Here is a 22,300-nt window from a genome sequence, read left to right on the forward strand (position 1 = left end):
TAATAACCCTCCACCCCAGAAAGAAGATCGTTGCATGTTATTAATCACAAGCAGGAATTCAAGAACTGTGTGGAGTGAATTATTGATCAAAGAGAGGATTGGTAAACATCGGAGTACGGAGGAAAATTTTATGACGCAGTTTTAAATGGCGTCTCGCTAAAACAGGCTTGTCTAAGATAGACGGGGGGGAGGGACCAGGATCATCGGAATGTGAATGATGATTGAATTGTGATCTAAACCTGGCAGAGCCCTCTGTGATATACTTGGCAAGCCTGGGAAAATTAAAGGACAGGCCGAGGATAAATTCTTTACGGAAGTGTGGAATGGCGTCTGTCCCTATGTGATATGATTTTTGGAGAGTGTAAAACCCACACAGAGGATGTTTGTTTCCAACCCGCTTGTGAAGATTATCAGAGATCGCAAAGAAAGGAATACATGATAACAAGAAGAAGATGCAGAAAGTAATAAAGAGACTATCTGGACAGAACTGGATAGAACTGTCTAATTAAAGCAGCAATATAAGTGATGCTTGGACCCCCGTCCGGAGCTTAAAGTATGGGTACCCCCAACAAAATTTAAAAATCTGGCTGTATAATTTGGAACTAATGTGATTTGGAAATAATGTGATTTGATTGGCCTGTTAATAAAAAATATTTTTTTTAAAAAAAAAGTTGCTTGAGTATGAAGGTGTTTGAAAACCAGGTTACCGCTGTAAGCATAAAGAAACACACAGATTTGTGGTTCTGGATTAAGGCTGATGAACCCTTAATTCAGGGAAAACTAGAACTCGTAGACATCCAGAGAAGCTGAATGTTGGAAGTTGCTGGGTATCAGAAGTGGAGAGAGTGAGAGCAGGATCAGGGCCATGGTTCTCAAATCTTCCAGTGTCTGCATGCAAGGGGTGGACCTCTGGAGCCAGTGGCGTAGCGTGGGGGGTGCAGGGGGGCCGACCACACCGGGTGCAACATCTGGGGGGGCGGGGCGCTCGCACTCGCAGTGCTAAAATCAGTGCTAAAATCCACGGGTTAGGGGTGCAAATTACTTGCCTTGCCCCGGGTGCTGACAACCCACGCTACGCCACTGTCTGGAGCTCCTGTAGTTTGCATCCTGCAGAGCTCCAGAGTGCAGTTTGCTTTTCTAGTAACGATAAAGGGGAGTTGTGTTTAAGGAGCCTCCTTCCTCCTCCTAGGTTTTCCTGCTACTGAGACACAACACCCCATTCCCAGTCTCTCCTTCTGCTACGCCAAGTGCCTGTGCGATTTGTTGCAGCATAAGCAAAAGAAACACAGATATTTCCCTGCCTGGAGCTGCTTTCAGAGCTGCTTTGTGGCGGAGTGAAGAAGCCAAATGAAGGCTTAGGATGCGCTGTATGTGGGGCTGCCTTTGAAGGTGACCCGGAAACTACAAATAATCCAGAATGCGGCAGCTAGACTGGTGACTGGGGGCGGCCACCGAGACCACATAACGCTGAGACCTGAAAGACCTACATTAGCTCCCAGTATGTTTCCGAGCATAATTCAAAGTGTTGGTACTGACCTTGGAAGCCCTAAACGGCCTCGGCCCAGTAGACCTGAAGGAGCGTCTCTACCCCCATCGTTCATCCCGAACACTGAGGTCCAGCTCTGAGGCCCTTCTGGCAGTTCCCTCACTGTGAGAAGTGAAGCTGCAGGGAACCAGGCAGAGGGCCTTCTCAGTGGTGGTGCCCGCCCTGTGGAACGCCCTCCCATCAGATGTCAAAGAGATAAACAACTATCTGACTTTTAGAAGACATCTGAAGGCAGCCCTGTTTAAAGGTAAAGGTACCCCTGCCCGTACGGGCCAGTCGTGTCCGACTCTAGGGTTGTGTGCCCATCTCACTTAAGAGGCCGGGGGCCAGCGCTGTCCGGAGACACTTCCGGGTCACGTGGCCAGCGTGACGAAGCTGCTCTGGCGAGCCGGCACCAGCGCAGCACACGGAAACACCGTTTACCTTCCCGCTATAACGCGGTACCTATTTATCTACTTGCACTTAGGGGTGCTTTCGAACTGCTAGGTGGGCAGGAGCTGGGACCGAAAGACGGGAGCTCACCCCGCTGCGGGGATTTGAACCGCTGACCATACGATCAGCAAGTCCTAGGCACTGAGGTTTTACCCACAGCGCCACCCGCGTCCCAGCCCTGTTTAGGGAAGTTTTTAATGTTTGATGTTTTATCATGTTTTTAATATTCTGTTGGGAGCCACCCAGAGTGGCTGAGGATACCCAGCCAGATGGGCGGGGGTATAAATAAATTATTGTTATTATTTATTACAAATGCTTGCAGGGTGCACATGAGCAAATATGGTTGTGGAAGGTTTTTTGTTGTGATGATGCATGAAAGACGGTAGGGAACAGTGACCCTTGAGCATACGGCTCGTTCCTGGATTTCTTGAGGTGTGTTTGCCTGAGGAGTGATCCGGTTTTCATTCCAGATCTCTGCGCCTTCGCCTTCTGTGCTCTGAGTTGGCAGCATTCCCAACTGCGTCTTCCCTAATTCCTTCATCTGTTTTGTTGAGCACGGGGGCTGCATCCCAGCATACTCCTCCCTTTTGCCTTCAGTGATGCACCTGCTCATTCCGTGAGCCTTTCATTCCTTATTTCCTGCCTCCATTAGTCAACGGCATCCTTGAAGGCTGCTTGGGGCCTTTGGACATCATCAAGGCTCGTCCTGCTACCTTCCACTGCTGTCTGCTTGCCATAAGAACCCGGCTGCAATGCAGCTGCAATTCTTCAATAAAGAATGGGAATTTTAAAAATAATTTATCTAGGAGGCCACTGTAAGCAGATGAAAACATTAGCAGGATTTGAATAACACTTGTAGTTATTATGGACAACATGGAGAGATATAAAATATGGATTATGAAATAATTTGCAGTTGAGACGGTGGACAGTAGGACCCATGGAGGGGAAGGTGAAAAGTCCAGAGATTTGGAGAAATCTCTGAAAATATGGATATGTAATTTGTATTGTTATAATTATATATTTGTAAAATCAAATAAAAATTACTTTGGAAAAAATAGAGAAATTCCCTACCAAAACAGAGAACTCGGCTGCATCCCTGGAATCAGTGATGTACGCAGAAAGACAGCTGTTGTTGTTGTTGTCCTCTATATACCCTCCCACCCAACAGCTCAGGGATCGATGCTGTTTTGATGGGGTTGTTCTTCTTTGGCAGCTTCCAGATAATATTAGCACCTGTCTCTCCTTGTGTTGCCCTTCAAATTTCAAAGCCTTCCTCTTCCCTTTTTATGTCATACAGTGCTACCTCTGGCTACGAGCTCTGCTAACCCGGAAGTAGCTGCTCCTGGTTGCAAACTTTGGTTTTGTTTTTTTTAAATAATGTTTATTTCAATTTTCACAAATACAAAAAATTGAAAAAGACAAAATACAATAGAGTAAGAGAAAAAAAACAGAAATAAAAATTAAAAATACATAAAAAACCTCCCCCCCCACCCCACCAACAAGAAAAAAAACAAAAAGCAAAGACATTTAAAAGAAGAAAACACTTCCATTTTTCAAAATTCCTCCTCCCACCTCCCTTTTTGTATTCCAATTATTAATTAAGTCAGCAAATTCTTTCCATCTTTCATTGCTTACTCACTTATTTATCTTAATCCGTTTAAACCTTATCTTCCCATCAACATCTAGAATATTGTCAATACTCCAATCTAATAAGAAAGGGGGGGGAAACCCTTAAATCTTATACCCTTAAATCCTAATGTGTCAAGTCCTTATCATATTTCCACTAAAGTCAAATAAATTCATTCCACCATCTCCCAACATTCCTTAATTATGCCTGGTTGCGAACTTTGCCCCAGGATGTGAACGGAAATCGCACACCGGAGGCCCCATTAGCGAAAGCGCCCCTCAGGATAAGAACGGTTTCAGCTTAAGAATGGACCTCCGGAACGAACTAAGTTCGTAACCAGAGGTACCACTGTAGTAGGGATTTTTATATAAATGGATAGATACTGGTGGATAGCTCAGCTGTTTAAAGCATGGTGCTGATATCCCCAAGGTCAAAGGTTCAGTCCCCAAAAGGGACAGTTGCCTATTCCTGCATTGCAGAGGATTGGAGGAGATGATCCTCAGCTTCCCTTCCAGCGCTATGATTCTATGAGAACAAGATGCTGAACAAGATATGTTGTTGTTGTGGTTGTTTAGCCGTGTCCGACTCTTCGTGACCCCCTCGACCAGAGCACGCCAGGCACTCCTGTCTTCCACGGCCTCCCGCAGTTTGGTCAAACTCATGCTGGTAGCTTTGAGAACACTCTCCAACCATCTCGTCCTCTGTCATCCCCTTCTCCTTGTGCCCTCCATCTTTCCCAACATCAGGGTCTTTTCCAGGGAGTCTTCTCTTCTCCTGAGGTGGCCAAAGTCTTGGAGCCTCAGCTTCAAGATCTGTCCTTCCAGTCAGCACTCAGGGCAGATTTCCTTAAGAATGGATACGTTTGATCTTCTTGCAGTCCATGGGACTCTCAAGAGTCTCCTCCAGCACCATAATTCAAAAGCATCCATTCTTCGGCAATCAGCCTTCTTGATGGTCCAGCTCTCACTTCCATACATCACTACTGGAAAAACCATGGCTTTAACTATACGGACCTTTGTTGGCAAGGTGATGCCTCTGATTTTTAAGATGCTGTCTAGGTTTGTCATCGCTTTTCTCCCAAGAAGCAGGCGTCTCTTAATTTCATGACTGCTGTCACCATCTGCAGTGATCATGGAGCCCAAGAAAGTAAAATCTCTCACTCCCTCCATTTCTTCCCCTTCTATTTGCCAGGAGGTGATGGGACCAGTGGCTATGATCTTACTCTTTTTGATGTTGAGCTTCAGACCATATTTTGCACTCTCCTCTTTCACCCTCATTAAAAGGTTCTTTAATTCCTCGTCACTTTCTGCCATCGAGGTTGTGTCATCTGCATATCTGAGGTTGTTGATATTTCTTCCGGCAATCTTAATTCCGGCAAGATATATTGGACTCCAACTCCCACCAGCCCCTGCCTGCATGGCCAACAGACAGGAATGATGGGAGTTCAGGTCCAACGATATCTGGTGGACACCAGATTGGGGGTGGCTGGTCTAGATGTTACTTGGTGTCCTGTTGGCTTTCTTGGCTGATAGTTGGGTGTTTTCTGGAGTTGTTGCTTTTCATCGGATCCCTCCATCTCTTTAACTGCGGGGGCCCATATGAGAAATCCATGTGCCAGATCAGAGAATTCCTTTGTCGCTGGAGGGGTGCGTGTGTGAAAATCAATCTCATTTCAAGGAAGTTCATCATGCAAAAATCAATGCCTGTCAATCTTGTCATGTGGCCTGGGAACGTGTCCTTTGCGTCTCCTGTCGTTACAGTGGACGATGAACACCAGACTTAGATGTTCTGGGTCTTCAGTTCTAAAGACGCAGCAACGGATCTGCTAACGAGACCCAATTATATGCAGAAATGTGCATTGGGGTTCTCATTCATACACACAACAAGATACCCAAAATCTCAGCCAAGCTTTTGCCTGGCTGAAGGTCCCAGAAATGCAGTTCTGCTTTGCACATAATTGTTTTATTTTTTGTTTTATCTTTTAGAGCTGTGTTCTCTCGTGCCTACCAGTGGTGTACATTCCAGCCAGGCAAAAGTCTGGATGGTGATAGCCTGGCATAAGTAGCCTATGATCATGTAAGCGCATGGCTGTTGTTTAGTCGTTTAGTCGTGTCCAACTCTTCATGACACCATGGACCAGAGCACGCCAGGCACTCTTGCCTTCCACTGCTGCCCACAGTTTGGTCAAACTTATGTTAGTCACTTCGAGAACACTGTCCAACCATCTCTTCCTCTATCATCCCCTTCTCCTTGTGCCCTCCAGCTTGAGAAGATTTTCCTGGGTTAAAAAGTCGTCTTATACGCCAGAACATACGGTAATAGCAGATTTGAATTCCCCACACCCAAAAAACCCTATTTTTAAGACCCCTCGCTGAAGAAGTTTGTAAAAATTACGTTTCACTCCCTAAAATGACACGATATACGCCACACACAGAGTTGTGCCGAACAGCTATAAACAATTATACGATGTGCACAGGTTTGTCCAGAATCGACCTGGTCACAAGGGCCGTCATAGCTGCTGTTGTTTTCGCTCATGGCCTGGGGTCATTGCGATGGAGGCCACGTAAGGACCTAGACAGGTAGATTAGCGCAGAGCAGGAGAAATCAAAACCTCCCCTCGTTTGTATTTGGCGTTGGAGTGTACGTTTGCAGTAAGCCGGAGATAAAAATGGAACGGCATAAAATAGAACGGTGGCTGAGTTTGAAAGCCGAGATGGCATAAAATTAAAATGCAACGTGTTTCAAAGCCGGGACCGCTTGGCTGATGGAGAAATCGTATATCTATGTCCCCGGAACAAATACTAAATATGAATGAATGGCAAGGATATATGGTCTGCGGAGCACGGAAAAGCGATCTGGGCTATTTCCAGCTGATTAAATTGGAGAGGCTGAGCAGCTTTCCAATTAAAAAAAGGAAGAAAATGGAGCTGGGGTTGTGGAGAAGCCACCACACTCATTGCAGCCAGGATGTTAAATATTTGATATGATTTTTTGGGGTGGGGTGGGGGAGCCATTTTATTTTCTAAATGTCATCATTTAATGTTTATTTATTGCATTTATAATTCCCCTTTCGCTCCACGGAGTTCAAGGGGGTGAACGTGGTTCTTCACCCCTCATCCTCCTTGTATCCGCACAGCAACCCTGTGAGGTAGTTCAGGCCGAGAGGCAACGACGGGCCAGCAAGGTCACCCAGCGAGCTTCAGGTCGAGGGAGTGGAATTTGAACCCTGGTCTCTCCCGGGTCCTAGTCTGACACACTAACCCAGGCATAGGCAACCTTCGGCCCTCCAGATGTTTTGGACTACAATTCCCATCATCCCTGACCACTGGTCCTGTTAGCTAGGGATCATGGGAGTTGTAGGCCAAAACATCTGGAGGGCCGAAGGTTGCCTATGCCTGCTCTAACCATTAGGCCGCAGTTGCTCCTAGTATCTAAATAACAGCAATGGAATCATCCCGTGAATCTGTTTTGGGAAGTGGCATCTGCTTGTCTGCTGTGGGAAATTATTCTGGATTAGATGAGCCTTTGGTCTGGTTCAGCAGTAGGTTTCTTTCTCCTGTGCTGCTCCACATCCTCCTTTATGGCTTTGGCCTGACTGCAATGTGTCCATTTGCTAGGATGGTGCCTCTGACATAGAATCATAGAACTGTTGAGATGCAAGGGACCCCAAGGGCCATCTAGTCCAACCCCTTGCAGTGCAGGAATCATTCCTAAATAATCCCTGGCAGATGGCCATCCAACCTCTGCTTAAATACCTCCAAGGCTTGTGGCCCTTGGGTGAGGAGGCCCTCCAGATATGGGGCCTCAACAAGTGCCCGGAGGCCTTACCTGGTCAGAGTGAGGCACCTGGAATATGAGGATAAGGTGCTGAAGCCCAAGGCTTCGTTGATGCACAGGAAACTGAGGCAGTGCCAGAGAAACCTGCCAATGGGCAGGAAACCACAAGAAGAAAGCAGCTGGAGGGAATGATTCATTGTTTCAGTTGTCTCTATACTGATGCACAGAATATGGGAAACAAACAAGATGAATTTGAGTTCTTAATACAGGATGCCAAATATGATATAACAGGCATTACTGGAACCTGTGGTGAGATAGAATCATAGAGCTGCAGAGCTGGAAGGGACCCTGAGAGTCATCTAGTCCAATCCCCTGCGATGCGGCAATCTCAACTAAAGCATCCGTGGCAGATGGCTACCCAACCTTTGCTTAAAAATCTCCAAGGAAGGAGAGTCCACAACCTCCCAGGGGAGACCGTTCCACTGTTGACCAGCTCTTACTGTCAGAAAGTTTCCTGATGTTTAGTCAGAATCTCATTTCTTTTAATTTGAAGTCATTGGTTCGCATCCTACTCTCTGGAGCAGCAAAAAGCAAGCTCGCTCCATCATCTTCCATGTGACAGCGCTTCAGATATTTGAAGATGGCTACCCTATCGCCTCTCGGTCTTTTCCTCTCCAGGCCAAACATATCCCACTCCCTCAACCGTTTCTGAGCACACGTTTCCAAGCACAATTCAAAGTGTTGGTGCTGACCTTTAAAGCCCTAAACGGCCCCGGTCCAGTATATCTGAAGGAGCTTCTCCACCCACATCGTTTTATGGGTCCACCTCCGAGGGCCTTCTGGCGGTTCCCTAACTGCGAGAAGCCAAGTTACAGGGAACCAGGCAGAGGGCCTTCTCGGTAGTGGCGCCCTCCCTGTGGAATGCCCTCCCACCAGATGTCAAAGAGAAGAACAACTACCAGACTTTTAGAAGACATCTGAAGGCAGCCCTGTTTAGGGAAGCTTTTAATGTTTGATGTATTATAGTATTTTAATTTTTTTTAGAAGCTGCCCAGAGTGGCTGGGGAAGCCCAGCCAGATGGGCAGGGTATAAATAATAAAATTATTATTATTATTATTATTATTATTATTATTAGCAACCGTTCCTTGTAAGGCTTGGTTTCCAGACCATTTATTCTCTTGGTCACCCTCCTCTGTGCATGTTGTTGTTGTTGTTTAGTCGTTCAGTCGTGTCCGACTCTTCGTGACCCCATGGACCAGAGCACGCCAGGCACTCCTGTCTTCCACTGCCACCCGCAGTTTGGTCAGATTCATGTTTGTAGCTTCGAGAACACTGTCTAACCATCTCGTCCTCTGTCGTCCCCTTCTCCTTGTGCCCTCCATCTTTCCCAACATCAAGTGAGTCTTCTCTTCTCATGAGGTGGCCAAAGTATTGGAGCCTCAGCTTCAGGATCTGTCCTTCCAGTGAGCACTCAGGGCTGACTTCCTTAAGAATGGATGCGTTTGATCTTCTTGCAGTCCATGGGACTCTCAAGAGTCTCCTCCAGCATCATAATTCAAAAGCGTCAATTCTTCAGCGATCAGCCTTCTTTATGGTCCAGCTCTCACTTCCTCTGTGCATATCCTTCTTAATAGGGTGCATGCAACTCCCACCCCACCCAAAGGCAGCTCTAGAACTAGTGCCGGTGTTGTTTCTGCGCCCCTAGATTACAGCATCGGAACCAGCAAACAGGGTTTGCAGATTTGTACTTGGTTTTCTAACCTTGTCCCGTAGCATCGTTCGTTCCAAGCGACACTTTTGACAAGCAAAATGATTTCCCATCCGAGGCATCAATAACTGGCTGCGCATTCTTTTTCTGTTTTTGCCTGCCTGTCTGTCGGATGATGTGGCGCCATTTCTCCCCGTGAGTCAGCAGCCTGTTGTTGGTGCAAAAAAAGCATCAACTCACCTTACCCTCATCCCTTTACAGCCAACCCTTGCCCGGAGCTCCAGTTATAGCAGCGTTGGTGACGCACGCCTCCTGCGCCTCCTGCGCCCCCCGTCCCCCCTTTCCCTTTTAAATTGAATTTACAGCTACAAACTATTTACACCGGCAGAAAGGAGGAATGGTACATCTGCACTTGATCACTCTGCCATCGCAGAGCCGTCCGTTGCAATTGCGGAGCCGTACGTTTGCATGAGTAATCGAATCAGCTTGCAGGCTCTGGGTCTGTTGCCTCGCAAAGCCTGCAGCAAATCTAACTGGTGGCTGGTTTTGCCCTCTGGCAGAAAAGATAACCTGCCCTGATGCTTTATTCCTCCCAGGGCAGAATGCAGTAACGTTGTGGATATTTACATTTTTCTCCACCCCCCTTTTTATAGCCCGAGGGCCCACATTATCACACTTCAAGGACAGAGATGTCAGGATGCTCAGCACCCTAAACGGACTACAGTTCCCAGAATCCTTTGGGAGAAGCCATGATTGTTCAAAGTGGTTATTATCATGGTGCTTTCGATCTATACTGCAGATGGAGCTGTGTGGGTCACGCCGCCAACACAGCTGCTCCTGGTGCCATTTGCAGAATCAGCCCTCAGTGTACACCGCCCGCCCGCCCCCCCCAAAAAAAACCCATAGAGGAAAGAAGCTGAGCTTACTTGTCATTGCATAGAGTGATTCTGTCCCTGCAATAAAATTGTATAGATTTTCTCTTCTCCAAGAGAAACTCTTGTTTGTTTGTTAAATGTCTGCTCTGCCCTTCCTCCCAGAGGAGTCTAGGGCAGGAAACAACAAGGTGCAGCAATGCAATTAAAACGAAACATTAAAAAAAGAAAACATTACGAACCTCTAAAACTCCTTGGCCCAATATACTTGAAGGAGCGTCTCCACCCCCATCGTTCTGCCCGGACGCTGAGGTCCAGCACCAAGGGCCTTCTGGTGGTTCCCTCACTGCAAGAAGTGAGGTTACAGGGAACCAGGCAGAGGGCCTTCTTGGTAATGGCTCCTGCCCTGTGGAATGCCCTCCCACCAGATGTCAGGGAAATAAACAACTATCAGAAGGCAACCCTGTTTAGGGAAGTTTTTAATGTTTGTTGTTTTACTGTGCTTTTAATATTCTGTTGGGAGCCGCCCAGAGTGGCTGGGGAAACCCAGCCAGATGGGCGGGGTATAAATAATAAACAATAACTATTACAGTGGTACCTCAGGTTAAGAACTTAATTCGTTCTGGAGGTCCGTTCTTAACCTGAAACTGTTCTTAACCTGAGGTCCCACTTTAGGTAATGGGGCCGCCCACTGTCGCCGCCGCACGATTTCTGTTCTCATCCTGAAGCAAAGTTTTTAGCCCGAGGTACTATTTCTGGGTTAGCGGAGTCTGTAACCTGTAACCCGAGTTACCACTGTATTATTATTATTATTATTAATAATAATAATAATAATAATAGTTACTTAAATTGTTCCCCCTGAAACCTTAGTTTCTCTGCCCACAAACAAGAGTGGAGACCTTTGGGAGTTCATTTGCACCCAGCTCTGTTTCCAGGCGACAAAATTGGGAAGTTGACTATCTGGTCAGCTTGCGCCCTTAAGCATTCCTGTCTCTGATGCACCTTGTTTTTTGTTTGTCCAATCAGGTAGCGAGATGGGAGTACAGGACCCGGTCGCTCACGCGTCTCTTCCGTTCTCCGTACCTGGCCTGTTACTGCCTGGGAGCTGTCATCATGTCCCTTAATTTTCTGCGGAGCCACTGGTAAGGAGTGTTGCTTTGAGCTAAATCCGGCCGATATTGGCCGCTAGACACCGGAAGCCGTGGCCGCAAGGGGCGTTGGCCACATTCACACCATATATTTAAAGTGCTGTGGTAGCACTTTAAACAACCACGGCATCCCCCAAAGAATTCTGGGAGCTGTAGTTTTTTTAAGGGTGCTGAGAGTTGTTAGAAGACTCCCCATTCCCCTCAAAGAACTACATTTCCCAAGTGGACCAACATCAAGTGTACTTCTGTCAAGATGGCCATCTGTCATGGATGCTTTAGTTGAGCTACCTGAATTGCAAGGGGTTGGGCTGGATGACCCTCAGGGTCCCTTCCAACTCAACGATTCTATGATTCTATAAATTTATTTTTCCTCTTGGTTTTAATGTATCTATGTGGGGTTCTTTTGTTTGCTTGTTTCATTGTAAGTCACTTTGCGTTTCCCTGGGCAAAATAATTACCATATTTTTCGTCCCATAGGACGCTCCGTCCCATAGGATGCACCTAGTTTTTTTGGGGGGGGGGAAATAAAGGAATTCCCCCCCCTTTATTTCCCCCCCCAAAACCAGGTCGGGGAACAGCGGTATGGCAGCGCTCCGCCTCCCCGCTGTCCCCCGAGCTTGTGGGCTGGCGGTGGGGAGAAGCACACTTCTCCCCAGCGCCAGCCTCCAAACCAGGTCGAGGAACAGCGGGATGGCAGCGCTGTGCCTCTCCGCTGTCCCCCAAGCTTGTGGGGTTGGCCGATGTCTGCCCGGCGCGTGGGGCGCACTGCTTCAGGGCACCTCGTGCGCCGGGTGGCAGGCTGTTATCTTCAGCGTGGGGAGCCCTGCGGGAGCTCCTGCGGACTCCCCAGGCTTGCTGATAGCTTCCTGAAGCCTGGAGAGCGAGAGGGGTCAGTGCGCACCGATGCCTCTCACTCTCCAAGCTTCAGCGAAAGCCTGTATTTGCCCCATAGGACACACACACATTTCCCCTTCATTTTTGGAGGGGGAAAAGTGCGTCCTATAGGGCGAAAAATACGGTAATATAATGATAATAATAATAATAATGTCACCATTTAAATCACTTCAATATATTTTTAAACACTCATGGCTTCCCCCAAAGAATCCTGGGAGTTGCAGTTTGTTAAAGCTGCCGAGAATTGTTAGGAGACCCCCCTATTCCCGTCCCAGTGCTACAATTCCCAGAGTTCTCTGTGAAGAGAGATGGATAAAACCACTCTGAGAACTGTAACTGTGGGAGGGGAATTAGGGTCTCCTAACTGCTACGATTCCCAGCCTAAGGAATGCGCACGGCAAAGGGTTAACTCATTATTGTCAAAGATAACCCTTACAGCCACTTCTACAGCTCTAGACACCTATGCATATCAATTTAGCTATTTCCAGGTCCGCAGCTGCAACAACAGGGGACCACTCTCCCTCCACCCGTTTAGGTACTTTCCTCTGATGGACTGTGTGCCTGCAGCCGGAGACTCTGCCTGCGTGGCAGCTGCCTCTGCTCTGCCCTTTTCACTCCCCTCCTGGTTCTGGTGTCTATAGGCAGGGGGTTCCAAAGTTTGGTTGCTGCCACACTAAAAGGTCTATGTCTTACAAATTTTCCAAAGATAGGTATTTACAACACTGCCTGTTGTTGTTAAAGCATTTCACTACTGCCATTTTAATAATTAACTTTTTTCCAAAAAATAATCATTAGTGTTTCTTTTAGTATAGTTTCTGTAGTTAGGAGGGATCGTTGTAAATTTTTGCAATAAAGGAAAGAGAGGAGAAATATATCGTTTTGCAGCGATTGTTCTTGCTGCCTTTTTCTCCTGCGGGAAGCAAAACATATCTCTAGCGTGCTATTTGAGTGTTTACAGAATTCCCTGTTTGGAGAAGCATTGAGGATTATCTGTGCACTTAGCTGGCAGGTCAATTCAACTCCCCTCTCTGCGATATGACAAGATAACGCCTCCCACACCGCCCCAGCTCTCTCGTAATCCAGTATGAATGATGTACTGTACATTATGGTAATGTGTCCTCAGGTGTTCTCGGTGCAACAAAGGTAACTGAAGAGGCAGAAGCCGGCTTTCGAGCGGCTTTGCCGAAATCCGCAGTGATTTCAGGGAGCTTTTCTCTCTCCTTGTTTGGAACTGGTTCTGCGGGTGTCCGAGGTGGGATCAGTGCACAAGGGCAAGGCTGGATCCGACCAAGAGCTTAGGAACTGTGGGGTCCGGCCAACGCCCATCTTGGACCTTCTGCCACCCCCTGCCTGAAAAGCCACGCGCTCTGGCACCAAGGTTGGAGCAGAGGGATAGAGGAAAGTTCTTTTTCCTCTCCCATAGCACCTTCTTCGCGCGGTTAAACTGTGGAACTCAGTGCTGCAGGAAGCTGCCAACTTGGATGGCTTTAAAAGAGGACTGAGCAAATTCTTGGAGGGGAAGGCTAATAATAATAATAATAATGGGACGCGGGTGGCGCTGTGGGTTAAACCACAGAGCCTAGGACTTGCCGATCAGAAGGTCGGCGGTTCGAATCCCCGCGACGGGGTGAGCTCCCGTTGCTCAGTCCCTGCTCCTGCCACCCCAGCAGTCCGAAAGCACATCAACGTGCAAGTAGATAAATAGGTACCACTCCAGTGGTAAGGTAAACAGTGTTTCCATGCACTGCTCTGGTTCGCCAGAAGCGGCTTAGTCATTCTGGCCACATGACCCGGAAGCTGTACGCCGGCTCCCTCGGCCAATAAAGCGAGATGAGCGCCGCAATCCCAGAGTCGGTCACGACTGGACCTAATGGTCAGGGGTCCCTTTACCTTTACCTTAATAATAATAATAAATTTTATTTACCCTATTTTTCACTTTATAAGACACACTTTTCCGCTCCTAAAAAGGGAACTGTGTGTGTGTCTTAGGGAGCGAATGCAGGCTGCGCAGCTGTCCCTGAAGCCAGGAGAGCAAGAGGGATCAGTGTGCACTGATCCCTCTTGCTCTCCTGGCTTCAGCGAAAGCAACGCAAAGCCTCCTGAGCAAAGAGGGAAGAGCACTTTCTTATTTCTTGTTTTCCTCCCCTAAAAACTAGGTGCGTCTTATGGTCGGGTGCGTCTTATAGAGCGAAAAATACGGTATGCCCCACCCTCCCTGGCCAGAGTCAGGCTCAGGGCGGCTAACACCAATAAAATCAAATCACAGTAAAAGCATAATAGGGGGGAAAGAGATGGAGGGGAAAAAACCCAATTTAAAATACAGGTTAAAATGGAATTTAAAATGCAGCCTCATTTTAAAATAGCTGATAAATCAAGACCATAAGGGGAGGGAAACATAAGGGTCAGAATGAGTCCAAACCAAGGGCCAGGCGGAACAGCTCTGTCTTGCAGGCCCTGCGGAAAGATGTCAAGTCCAACAGGGCCCTAGTCTCTTGTGACAGAGCGTTCCACCAAGTCGGGGCCAGAGCTGAAAAGGCCCTGGCCTTAGTTGAGACCAATCTAACCTCCTTGAGGCTCGGGTCCACCAAAGTGTTGTTATTTGTGGCCCTTAAGGGCCTCCATGGGGCATACCAGGAGAGGCAGTCCCGTAGGTACGTGGGTCCTAGGCTGGGATGGAGGCAGCAAATCTTCATACAAGCTACAGCCCCCTCCATAAGGCAGACCTCAAACAACCCCCCGAAACCAATTCCTAGTATTTGTGGGTGAACGGGGTCAGGCCACAGAGCTCTTGCAAACTGCTGAGATAATTCCCAAAGCTCAATGGCCTCAGTTCATTACAGCGCAGACCACCAGCCGTTTTTATTGGCAACGCAGCATTTTCCTGGAACTCTTCTGCAATAGGATGCAATTGGATCATAATTGATTCCAAGGTAATGGTAGGTTAAGGGCCCACTCGGCTTATGTAACAGGCAGATAAGCATGTTTGAGTTCCTCCCAGCAGAGTGAGTTCCTGCTAGGTCAGTTTCGCTGGAGGAAATCTTGCTGCTGTTTGCTTTTTACTTTTTCTGGGACTCTCCATAAACCGTGCTATCAGCTTCCGGACATAAACAACACCTGGTAGTAAAAGGAGGACTACTCTGTGTGTACAGAGGCTCGTTGCTGGGCTGCCAGCTAACTCAGCTGGTGGCTTTCATAAACGGCTGAAGGCTTGCGAGCCAATATATCAATGGAAGCGTGTAATCAATGGAAGCGAGTGGGCAGAGAATTGGCATCCTGGTGCCAGTCTGATCTCACCTTCCAAGCAAGGGATCTGTGGACTCAGCACAGCGAACCTTCCTTCCTAATGAATCTTGGCCTACTCCATTGCTTTTAAGGCACGTATTTGCATACATGGGCATAGCGGGGGGGGGGGGGCAGTCAATAAAAATCCATTAAAAAATCCTTAGCAAACTGAGGTCCCCACTCAACCCCATGCTCATGTTTGCATACCCTCCAATGAAAGTGTTGTTGTTGTTGTTTAGTCGTTTAGTCGTGTCCGACTCTTCGTGACCCCATGGACCAGAGCACGCCAGGCACTTCTGTCCTCCACTGCCTCCGGCAGTTTGATCAAACTCATGCTGGTAGCTTCAAGAACACCATCCAACCATCTCATCCTCTGTCGTCCTCTGCTCCTTGTGCCCTCAATCTTTCCCAACATCAGGGTCTTTTCCAGGGAGTCTTCTCTTCTCATGAGGTGGCCAAAGTATTGGAGCCTCAGCTTCAGGATCTGTCCTTCCAGGGAGCACTCAGGGCTGATTTCCTTCAGAATGGAGAGGTTTGATCTTCTTGCAGTCCATGGGACTCTCAAGAGTCTCCTCCAGCACCATAATTCAAAAGCATCCATTCTTCGGCAATCAGCCTTCTTGATGGTCCAGCTCTCACTTCCATACATCACTACTGGGAAAACCATGGCTTTTACTATACGGACCTTTGTTGGCAAAACAAGAAAGTAGGGATAGCCTAATAATAATAATAATAACAATAATAATAATGTACTCTTTATACCCCAACCATCTGATTGGGTTGCCCCAGCCACTTTGGATGGCTTCTGACATATATAAAAACATAATAAAACATTAATAATAAAACAAACAAACAAATAAATAAATAAACCTTCCTTATACAGGGCTGCCTTCAGATGACTTGGGGGGTCAAATAAATCCATCCCTTCCAACATTTCCCCGATGGAAATAGGGACATCCTAAGGAAATGTGAGGACAAGGGTGGTGCTGTGGGTGAAACCACAGAGCCTAGGACTTGCCGATCAGAAGGTCGGCGGTTCGAATCCCCACGACGGGGTGAGCTCCCGTTGCTCGGTCCCTGCTCCTGCCAACCTAGCATTTCGAAAGCCCGTCAAAGTGCAAGTAGATAAATAGGTACCGCTCCGGCGGGAAGGTAAACAGCATTTCCGTGCGCTGCTCTGGTTCACCAGAAGCGACTTAGTCATGCTGGCCACATGACCCGGAAGCTGCACGCCAGCTCCCTCGGCCAATAAAGCGAGATGAGCGCCGCAACCCCAGAGTCGGCCACGACTGGACCTAACGGTCAGGGGTCCCTTTACCTTTAAGGAAAAGTGAGACATACCGGGATCAAATCAGAAACTGGCGGTTTCTGTAAATCCAGGATTCTTTGGAAAATAGGGACACTCAGAGGATCTCGTAATATGCTTATTTGCTTGCATAAGAGGCTGGATTTGTGTTGTTATGGGAATGCTGGCCTCATGGTAATCTATAATCTCCTGAGTAGGGCAGGGGGTCCTATTTGGTTTATTGTTCTGTGATTATCTGTAACATGAGAAAATACCGTACTTTTTGCACCATAGGACGCACCGGACAATAGGACGCACCTTGTTTTAGAGGGGGGAGAACAAGAAAAAAAAATCTCCCCCTCTCTGCCCAGCGCCCCTTCAGCGAAGCGGCAGGAGGTGCTGCACAGAGAGGGGGAGAATTTCCCCCCTCTTGTTTTCCCCCTCTAAAACAAGGTGCCGTTTAAGGTGCGTTCAGTCGCCTTCAGGCGGCTACCTTGGAAGCCTGGAGAGCGAGAGGGGTCGGTGCGCACCGACCGCTCTCGCTCTCCAGGCTTCAGGTTCCTTTCGACCTGCTCTTTGGGGCTGGTGGGGGAAGCCCACCACCAGCCCCAAAGAGCAGGTCGGGGAGCAGCGGAAAGCTTCTATGGCTTCTTTAGCCCCACACATGCTCTCCCAGCTGGAGAGGTGGCGCGCGGCTAAAGGGGCTCCTCCATAGCCGCTTGTCACCTCTCCAGCCGGGAGAGGGTCGCGGGGCTATGGCGTCTTCACTCCATAGGACGCACACACATTTCCCCTTCATTTTTGAAGGGGAAAAAGTGTGTCCTATAGAGCGAAAAATACGGTAACGTATGCAGGTACAGGAGCCCTAGATGGTTAAGTCCATTTGAATTTGACTATGGGGTGCAGCACTCATCTCACTTTTAAGGTCAAGGGAGCTGGCATTTGTCCACAGACAGCTTTCCTAGTCATGTGGCCAGTATGAATAAACCGCTTCTGGCACAACGGGACACTGTGCTGAGTTCCAGAGCGCACAGAAACTCCATTTACCTTCCCGCCGCAGCGATGCCTATTTATCTACTTGCACTGGTGTGCTTTCAAACTGCTAGGTTGGCAGGAGCTGGGACAGAGCAACGAGAGCTCACCCTGTCGCTGGGATTCGAACCACACACGTTCCGATCGGCAAGCCCAAGAGGCTCGGTGGTTTACACTACAGCGCCACCCATGTCCCAAATCATATATATATATTGTTAAAAGGGACGCAGGTGCTGCTGTGGTGTCAACCACTGAGCCTTGGAGTTGCCGATCAGAATGTCGGTGGTTCGAATCCCTGCAATGGGGTGAGCTCCTGTTGCTCGGTCCCTGCTCCTGCCAACCTAGCAGTTCAACAGCATGCCAAAAAGTGCAAGTAGATAAACAGGTACCCCTCCGGCGGGAAGGTAAACGGCGTTTCTGTGCACTGCTATGGTTTGCCAGAAGTGGCTTAGTCAGTAAAGCGAGATGAGCGCCGCAACCCCAAAGTTGTTCGCGACTGGACTTAACTGTCAAGGGCCCTTTACTTTACCTAAGAATATAGACTACTATACAACGGTAAAATTCTCATTCCCTGCTCTGCCCACTTCTCGTCTCTGAGCCCGACCACCAATTCTATGTGGACCCCGGAAGGTTGCCCGGGGGGGGGGGAGGAATGTGGCCATTGGACTGCAGATATGCCCCCATCCCGGCCACGGACAGTCAGACGAGATCTGGAAGGCACCAGGCTTGGCGAATCCCACTTTAGATAACAGGAGTGAGGGACGAATTCTTGAGCAACGTTTGATGAGCGCCAACTCTGGGCATGACACACGTTTGTGCTCTTTGTAGGAACATACGCAGAGGCGGAGGGAGGCCGAGGCAAAGGGCAGACAAAATGGAAGGTCTGCGTTGTAAGTGGCACCCGCTTGGCTAACGCAGGCCCTGTAATCCGAGCGTCTGGTTACGTCAGAAGAGCAAAGCTGCCTTTCTGTGTCATTCCTTTGATTCCTGCCCCCACCTTTTTATTTTATTTTCTGACTCACCAAATGCCTTTCCCAATAGATGCACATCTGCCCAATCGAATAAAGCCGGGCTGCGCATTAAATAAAATTGCTGCTTTACATTCATCTGCCCTTTCCAAAATCTTGCCCTTTTCGGTGAGCTGAGTGACGGCTACAGATCGGCTCGCACTTCCTTTGACATGAAAGCGTTTTCATATTTAGTGGGATGGGCCTGGTTATGTTCTTCCACTAGAGTAAGAATGAACAAGGCTGGTTGTGGTTGGGTTTCTAAAGAGATATTTTTTATTGATTTTCACAAGTTTTTCAAATTTACTTGTATTTCAGTATATGTCTTTTCTTGAATTTTGACTTCCCACCTTATTTCCCTGATGTTCTTATTCCTACCCGGTGTTTAGGGGTACTCCCATTTTCCTACTCATATTGAAATACTGCCCCTCGATGAGGCCAAACCTAGATTCACAAAATGTTTAGGGGTATGTGTCCCCCTGCGTCCCCCCCAGAAAAAAGCACTGCTCCTACTTTATACCTACTGCTTTATGAGAGCACTTTAATCCAGTGCTTTTTCTTTGGGGGATGCATACCCCTGAACATTTTGTGAATCTAACAGGAGAAGAAACTAAAAATGTTCAAAAAAGTATTTTTTTTCTCTAGCATGGTGGCAAGCTGCCCCGGTACCCTCATTCCCAACCCCCCAATGCCAAGTGACCCCAGCTAAACCTGAGACGCAACCCAACAACTTCGGGCCAAAAATGACCCAACACTGCCTTTTCCAATTGACGTTTTGCTGGAATCGCTGCTTACCGCATTAACCGGAAAGCTGAGACCCGCCAGGGTGGCGTAAACCCCCTCGAAAAGGTGTAAATTGGACCAAGAGGGAGAGTTCTCATTGACTGGAAGACTATTGTGTCTTGACTGCTTTCCACCTGCTTCCCGTCAGTAGGTGTCAGAGCCAAGCCTTTCATAGGTCCAATTCCTGGCGCTTTCCTTAAGAAAACCAGCCTCTCCTGCGGGCCTCGCTGCCAGACTGTTCTTTTCCATGGCTGATAATGACTCTGCTTTTCTAACAAGCCCAGCCTGGGTGTTACGTGTTATTTGGGTCAGTATGTAACTGTTATCACAACAAGCGCCCTTTTCTTGGCATCGATTTCTCCTCTGCCCGTATATTCCCTTTCTAAAATTATCTCTCCCCTCTCCTCGTTGCAGTTCGGGTCAACCCCGTCCAGCCCCTCACTGGCATCCACTTCGGCTTGGAGCTCCTGAACTTTAAGCCAGGCTCGAGAGGGAAGGTTCTGCAGGAGGGTGTGGGGTGTAGTGGTTAGAGCAAGGGCCGCCAGCATGGTGCCCTGTATGGTGGATCCCATCTGCCATTAGCCCCAGCCAATAGGGACAATGGTCAGTGATAATGGAGGCCGGGGTCCAAACAGCATCCGGCAGGGCGCCATGGTGACGGCCTCATCAGTTTGGCTCTTCCTGTGATTGGTTCCAATTCTGCCTGTACTTTCCAAGCACAATTTAAAGGGTTGGTGCTGACCTTTCAAGCCCTAAATGGCCTTGGCCCTGAATACCTGAAAGAGCGTCTCCACTCCCAGCGTTCTGCCCGGACACTGAGGTCCAGCTCCGAGGGCCTTCTGGTGGTTCCCTCTCTGCGAGAAGTGAGGTTACAGGGAACCAGGTAGAAGGCCTTCTCGGTGGTGGCACCCACCCTGTGGAACGCCCTCCCGTCAGATGTCAAGGAAATAAGCAACTATCTGACTTGTAGAAGACATCTGAAGGCAGCCTTGTACAGGGAAGTTTTAATGTTTGATATTTTATCACTTTAAAAAATAATAAAAAACTGTTGGGAGCCGCCCAGAGTGGCTGGGGAAACCTAGCCAGATGGACAGAGTATGAATATATTATTATTATTGTTATTATTATTACTACTACTACTACTACGACTACAGTCCCAGAGCTGTACCATGTTGCATGATAATATCCAGAAATCCCTTATGTTGGCTTGTGTTAACCGTAAAGCAAAGGCGGTTGGTTGATGGCTTCAGCTGAATTTTTAACAGATGTCACCAGCAAGATTGACTACGGATGCCAGACTGATTCCATCCGCCGAGAAAGTCGGTGTTTGTTGTTATAGCGCAGAGCTGCAAAGTTTATTTACCAGTTCTGAGGGGACGTGGGTGGGGGAGGCAGGAAGAGAAAGAGACCTGAGTTCGAGCGCTGTGCAAATAAAAACTATTATTCAGAAGCCACAAATCATTACTCCGGGAGAAAATGGCCCATTACCCTTTGCAAACAATTTCCCTCTTCTCCGTAGTCAAAACACCAGGTGGCCTCATACAAGATTCGGAAGGATGGGACCGCTTGTTTGCCTAAGTCGGTGTTTCTTACACTGGGGTCTCTGTCTGTTGTTGGACTGCAACTCCCATCGTCCATAGTTGGCAGGACCAGTGGTCAGGGATGATGGGAGTTGTAGTCCAACCACAGACGGAGGTGTGAGTTCAAGAAGCACTGGCCTAAGCATTGAAGCCTGAGCAAAGGGGGCGTGGGGGTGTGGGCTTGAAGGGGTGTCTCCAGCGGCTCATCTGTCAAGCCTTGAGCCCAGAGGGGAATGCCTTGGGTCTGCCCTCAGGCACCAGCTATCTACCCTATTTTTTGCTCCATAAGACACACTTTTTCCCTCCTAAAAGGTAAGGGGAAATGTGTGTGCGTCTTATGGAGCGAATGCAGGCGGGAGGCTCTGCTCAGAGCTCCCTTTAAAGAGCCGCGCGGAGCATGTGTGCAGCTCTTGGGGGCTTTTCTGCGAGGTGGGAGAAGGGACTGATGGGCTGCCCTGTGTCCCTTCCCCCACCTCCCAGAAAAGCTAGCAAGAGCCGCTGCCAGGCTCTGCTCAGCGCTCCCTTGCAAGGGCTCCCTTTCGTTCCTCATCCCGCTTTGCTGGGAAGCCAGCAGAACAAGAGGCGCTGCGCAGCTATCGCTCTGCTGGCTTCAGTGAGAGCTGCGCAGCTTGCTCTGCTGGCTTCTCAGTGAAGCGGGAGGAGGGATGGAAGGGTTTAAAGCAAGAAAAGCGAGAGCCGCTCTGTTCTCCCGCTGTGCTCCGGAGGCTTCGTGTTGCTTTCGCTGAAGCCAGGAGAGCAAGAGGGATCGGTATGCACCAATCCCTCTTGTTCTCCTGGCTTTACTTCACTGGAGAGGCGCTGCACAGCTTTCTCTCTGTGCGCAGCGCCCTTTCAGCGAAATGGCAGGAGAAATGGAAGGGGCTCCGTTTCTCCTCCCGCTTTGCTGGAGAGGTGCTGAGCAGAGAGGGAGAGAATATATTTTTTCTTGTTCTCCTCTAAAACTAGGTGCGTCTTATGGTCAGGTGCGTCTTATGATCAGGTGCGTCTTATGGGGCGAAAAATACAAATGCCTAATGGTAGAGCCGGTCCTCTTGCCCAGAGCCGAGTGAGACTGTAAGAAAAGACTGCTGCCTCAGACCAAAGGCCTGTCTGCTCCTCCACCCTGATCTCACATGGCCAACCAGAGGCATCTGAGAAACCCACATGCAGGATCTGACCTCAGCAGCCCCTCTCCCTGCTTGCGATTCCCAACAGTGTGGAAATCATAGAATCAAAGAGTTGGAAAAGACCACAAGGGCCATCGAGTCCAACCCCCTGCCAAGCAGGAAACACCACCAGAGCACTCCTGACATATGGTTGTCAAGC

General features: G+C 48.5%; 1 protein-coding gene across 5 annotated transcripts in view; it reads left to right on the plus strand.

Moving 5' to 3' along the window:
* Positions 1-22,300, plus strand: part of PEMT (phosphatidylethanolamine N-methyltransferase) — a 94,855-nt gene that overhangs the window by 30,240 nt on the left and 42,315 nt on the right. For all 5 annotated transcript variants that reach the window (XM_083413723.1, XM_083413725.1, XM_083413722.1 and 2 more), the window contains one exon: positions 10,990-11,105. In XM_083413723.1, coding sequence (XP_083269849.1) covers positions 10,990-11,105 — 116 coding nt within the window. The remainder of the gene's footprint in view (positions 1-10,989; positions 11,106-22,300) is intronic.

The sequence above is a fragment of the Podarcis tiliguerta genome (assembly GCF_965153285.1).
Source record: "Podarcis tiliguerta genome assembly, chromosome: 14".
In the NCBI taxonomy this organism is placed as follows: Eukaryota; Metazoa; Chordata; class Lepidosauria; order Squamata; family Lacertidae; genus Podarcis; species Podarcis tiliguerta.